Raw genomic sequence first — 5,296 nt, 5'->3', positions numbered from 1 at the left:
GTCCAGAAGACCTATACAATTTTTTTCTTTTTGATTTTTTACCTGGATTACTGAGATGCATCAGGACCTTTTAAAGAATTTGTTTAGGATTTATATGGATTTTGGAACCAGTGTTGGTATAACGCCGTGTCTTTTAGGTTTGTAGTCTAAATGAATAATTACAGTTACTAAAACTTGTGATTGGCTGTTTGAAACTTCTGCACTTCTCTATTGTATTGGTACCAGCCAGCTTACAAGTGGTGAACAGACCAGAAATCCAACATTCCTTTAGTAATTCTATACCTTGTTTTTTCACAAAAAAAGAAAAAAATATATGTATATATTTAATTTTTTTTCACTGTTAATTTCCAAACTTATCACCTGTGATAAAAGCAGCTCTGTTTTGCAGCAGTTTTTTTATGGTTCATTTTTGCAGTAAAAATACTGGAATGTGTCGTACACTAACTTGTATGACAAGTTTAGGACTGATAACAATGTATAAGACCTTACAGTTAGGTATGAAAGTACTCATAAGCCTAGCAGTAATAAGGATGTGAATAAACCTTGCAGTAAACGCCATTTAAAGTAAAATCAATGTTCTTGTTAAAGAATAAGTAGTGTTATCGATCGCCGATAAAACCTTCTATAATAAAAAGCTCTGTTTTAATTTAACTTTTGTTGCTTTAACTGCTACTCTATCTCTAATATTGTACCATTTTCTTGCCCTACGTAACACACACATTTTTTTCTACGTTTACATTTCCATTGATGACCAACTCCTCTCTTCAATAGTGCAAAGCATTTTGCGTTAGTGGGAAAAAGTGGGGGGAAATGTCATGGGCTGTTCATTTATTGTTGCATCTTCAGTTCTTTTGCGAACAAAACACACACACACACATCTTAGTCACCCACAACCTTCATTCCAATCTGTGTGTGTGTGTGTGTGTGTGTTTGTTCTTCGCTCTGTGTAAGCTGTGGAAGACGCTGCTACAACAAACAGGGTGGCTTAGAGACAGGAAGGGAGCGTAAAAAGAAAGAAGAAAAAAGAAGTTAGAGGAGTGATTTTTCTCCCTTTTATTCCCATGGGGATTGCAGCAGAGCTTTTCACTTGAGTTGCCACAATTCATTTCCTGCTGCTCATATATATATGTGTGTATGTGTGTGCATGTGTGAACTACGTAAAGGTCTTGCTCCACACTGGTGATTTATAGCGGTGGGCTTCGGCCCTATCTGTTTTCGATCAGTCTCATGCTTGGCTCTGGCTTCCCTCCAGAGCTCCCCTGGCCCACCGGACACCGAGTCTGGGTGGGACCCCTCAGCAACTGCCTGGAACCTGCACCACAAGCACAGCTCTCCATTGCTGTTTTTCTTTTTATACCCCCCCTCCACACACACACGCACACTTCACAGCCTYGCTTCTCTCCTCCTCCCCCGCTTTCGCTTCATGTACACAATTTCACAACCACTGTCTCAACATCATAGAGAAACGCACTCAGTCACTTTTGCTTATTCACTCTCTCTGGCTCCTCTTCTTTGTCTCACTCATGCTTGCTGCTTCTCACGCTCACCATCCGACACTCGAGTACTCAATCACATGCAGACATCCTCACGTGCACACCGACTGCCTCCCCCTTTAGTTTTTTTTTTTTTTAATTTTTGTTTGCTGCTGATGTCATGTTGGATTAAAACTTGTATTTTTATGGTGCAACATTCAAAATGCACAGGCCTGCGAGTTTTGTTTGTGTAAATTCAAATTGTAGTTGTCATCAGCATCGGAAGGTTGGAAAAAATCCTCTTAATTATGTCACTGCTGGCAGTGGGAAGTTTGTTCTAGAATAAGCAATAAGCCTAGGATTTTATCGCTGTTTCCTTCAGCTTTTCTTTTCTTCTGGAAAAAGCGCAAGCTTCTCTTTTTTTTTTAAAGGAAATGCTGTCTGTAGGTTTCCAGGAACTTTTTGACTAGAGGCAGCTACAAGTGTGCAAATCTCTCCGACTTTGTGCGCGATGGCAAATGTTAACTGAAACAGGAAGTGGACTGTCAGTCGTGTGCTCACTCCACACCACTTTCTCCCAGCTGTTAATCTGTATGCACACACAAACAAGCCCTCAGACATACACACAGACACACAGACAGCTGGTCTTCCTGTCTCGGGTGACCTTGGCTGAGCCTGGAGGTTCCTCGTGGGTTTGGTATCCACTCGTCCTCACATCCTCTTCCATTGTGACTGGCTCACAGCTCATTCTCGTCTTCAGCGTTTGTGTCTTTTGTAAAACTCACAACTTTGAGAAGCACATTGAGCACATTGTTGTGTCCTCCCTTGGTCTATTTCAACCATATTAGTGATGTCAAATAGGGATGTTCCGATCAGATACTCAGTGTCGGTATCGGTGGCAGATATGGCCATTTTTTGAAAATCGGGTAGAATCGGATTTAGTCATGTGATCGGGCCGATCCAGTTTTGGCAACAGTTTTCAGCATCATTAAGCTTTACAACTGCCGTTAAGAAGTCACGACGCACACAAGTATGCAACCATGTCCACAGTGTGGGAACACTTTTCAATGGAAAACAATGATGCTGAAACTGCATCTTGCAAAATCTGCAAACTGGATGTTTCTCGTGGTGGAAACAGCAGAGCTCGCTTTTATACTACCAACATTGTCATTTGGAAAGAAATAAAGCTATCGGATCGGTATCAGAAAGACTAACGGTGCGTTCACACCAAACGCGATTTCAGCGTCAGGAGCAGCAGGTTTACATGCAAAGTCTATGGTGGAGGCGCTTCAAGCAACGTCGGGAAGTTCTGCGGCGCCTCAAGCGCGATTAGAGCAGCGCGATTTGAACGATTTGGACGATCTGAGCGTTCGACGCTCAGATCGTCCAAATCGTCCAAATCGCTGAAGTTGGGAAATCTGAACTTTTGCAGCTCGACGCGCAGCGTCAACCAATCAGAGAGACTCCACTGTGTGACGTAGCGACATATTTCCCGACGGGACAGTTTACTGAATGAGGTCCACTAACCTGAAACAGACGGAGCTCCTGCTCTTTAGCTAAAATGAGTGCCTGCAGTCGTGTCCTGATCCGCACCAATGCGTGGCAGCGACTCATCAGACTGGAAAAATAGTCCTGAAAGCAGCTGTGAGCCTCTTCTCTGAATTATCTGGTGAATTAATTATGAATTAATTATCTGATGAACGTGACACGTTCTGGCTGTCTGTAAATAAAGCAAAGCCACTTCCTCGTCCGACATTAAACAGCCCCACAGAGGAGGGAGGGGCGGGGCGGCTGTCGCCGTGCAGCGCAGCTGTCCTGCGTCTGACCTCAAAGTGCACAAGCTTCAAACTTCAGCGTTGGCTGCGATTTTGAAGCTGAAATCGCGTTCGGTGTGAACGCACCATTATCATTAAATCGGATCGTATCGGGAGCCTAAAAATCTGGATCGGGACATCCCTAATGTCAAAGTCCACGTACCCAACTTAAAATATTCTTCAAATTATGTGCAACAGGACATAATTTTTGTGTGTTGTGCTCAGCTGGTGCAACACTCCTTCGACTTCTTACGGTTCAATGTCTCTGAAAGTTTTCTTTAGATGCTAAAATAGTTTTAGAACAGYCAACCCACTTACAGGTTCTGTTGTGCTTTAAAAGTCGTAAGTGGAACAGGATGCTGGTTGACTGATGCTGCTGTTTCCCATCAAAGATGAAGTCATAGACACTCTGTTGATATTGGTGCCTGCTTCGTTTGTGTTTCTGTGTTTGTGTTTGAGAGGAGTGAGAAAGCGTTTGTGTGTGATTTCCAGCAGACACTTCCAAAAGGTGATTTTAATAGTTCTCAAACAGGACCATATATTGGCAGTGCGGAAAGACAATGAGCACAGATAATACACGTATACAAGTGGCGTTGTCTGCAAATGATTGACCAGGAAATCTGTTTACCCTTGATTTTAACATGAGATAAGAACCAGACCAAAAGTAAAGTTAAAAAAAGTGCTGTGATTTTTTTTAATTTTTCTTAAGTTTGACTTGTGAAAAACCTAAGTTATGTCGTTTTGCCTTGTTAATGTTTTTTGTTTTTAATATACGCTTACTTTTTAATATTGATGTAACTACGTTTCATACATTCTGGTTTCGAAGATACCAGATGGTAAAATGAAGCCATAGTAAAATTGACCAGTTAATCAATTCATTGATGCATCCCTACTTTTTAAATTCAGGGTTTTGTATTTCTGTCGCGTATTAGCTCAATCTCTGATTTTCATTTCATCAGTTGATCGATACAAACATTTTTATATTTCACCCCTTTTTCTACTCTTTATCCAATCCCCTGTGACCCCCCTCCAGCCCCGAAGGGTCTCCTCCATCTCAGCCCGGACGTCTATCAGGAAATGGAAGCCAGTAGAAAGCAAAGTGGCAGTTCACCGGGCTCTGGTGGCAGCAGTGGAGGATCCATCAGCTACATGACATCCAAAGACATAGGGCCCTGCTCGGCCCCAGCACCCGCAGGACACACTCCGTATTACAGTGGCTCACCTTCGTCACCCAGCCCCACTGCTACCATGGCCAGAGAGCTGCTGCTTAACGGTCAGTCACCTCAGTCCCCCGCAGCCGACGCATCACTGCCCATAAAGGGAAAGAACGTGGGAGTCTCAGTGCAGCCTGCGCAGCAGCTGGATTACCTGGCTCACATCCAGGGCTTCCAGGTAAGATGCAAAGATACCCGATGGAAGGTCTCTGCAGATTTACAAAAGGTCTGAAGTTCRTACTTTGAAAAATACATTTTAGTAGCATCTAATGCAAGTCCTTATTTTGTAGCTTTTGCAGTTATTCTTATTTGTAATAAATAAGCTACGAGTTTGTGTTGCAACACTTAATATAGTTGCATTGCTGTTTAGGTTAGACAGACCTGTAAAGATAAAACTAATTCACATTTTAAAAAGCGGTCTAATAGAAACGGGGCTGCAACTAACGATTATTTTAATAATCGATTAATCTGTCGATTATTTTTTCGATTAATTGATTAAACGGCCAAATCATTAAAACGCTTAATTACGTGAATATGAGTAGATATATATTAATTTCATTCCTGTATAAATTAAGGATGCAAGTTATTGATTAATTAATTAATCTGAAGTTGATTTATCTTATAGGTTGACTAACAATTAACTGAAAAGCAGCCATTTTGTTAAAAACCGGAGTTTTCTCTTGAATCAGGGGGGTCTTTTCATAAAACGAAGGAATTTTTAATAATCTCCTGAATTAAAAAACAGAAGCACATCATAAATATTTTAACAATTTATTTTGCCAGTTGAATTAAATAC

At 41.5% G+C, this 5,296-nt stretch overlaps 1 protein-coding gene across 2 annotated transcripts in view; it reads left to right on the top strand.

Annotated features, from left to right (window-relative positions):
• stau2 (staufen double-stranded RNA binding protein 2) overlaps positions 1–5,296 on the top strand; it is a gene marked incomplete at its 3' end in the record, with an annotated part of 94,111 nt that overhangs the window by 51,181 nt on the left and 37,634 nt on the right. For both annotated transcript variants that reach the window (XM_014002338.1, XM_014002339.1), the window contains 1 exon segment: positions 4,320–4,678. In XM_014002338.1, coding sequence (XP_013857792.1) covers positions 4,320–4,678 — 359 coding nt within the window.

This window comes from Austrofundulus limnaeus, unplaced genomic scaffold (assembly GCF_001266775.1).
Source record: "Austrofundulus limnaeus strain Quisiro unplaced genomic scaffold, Austrofundulus_limnaeus-1.0 Scaffold12, whole genome shotgun sequence".
NCBI lineage: Eukaryota > Metazoa > Chordata > Actinopteri > Cyprinodontiformes > Rivulidae > Austrofundulus > Austrofundulus limnaeus.
The sequence above is the reverse complement of the archived record's forward strand: the minus strand, read 5'-3'. Positions and strand labels throughout refer to the sequence as shown.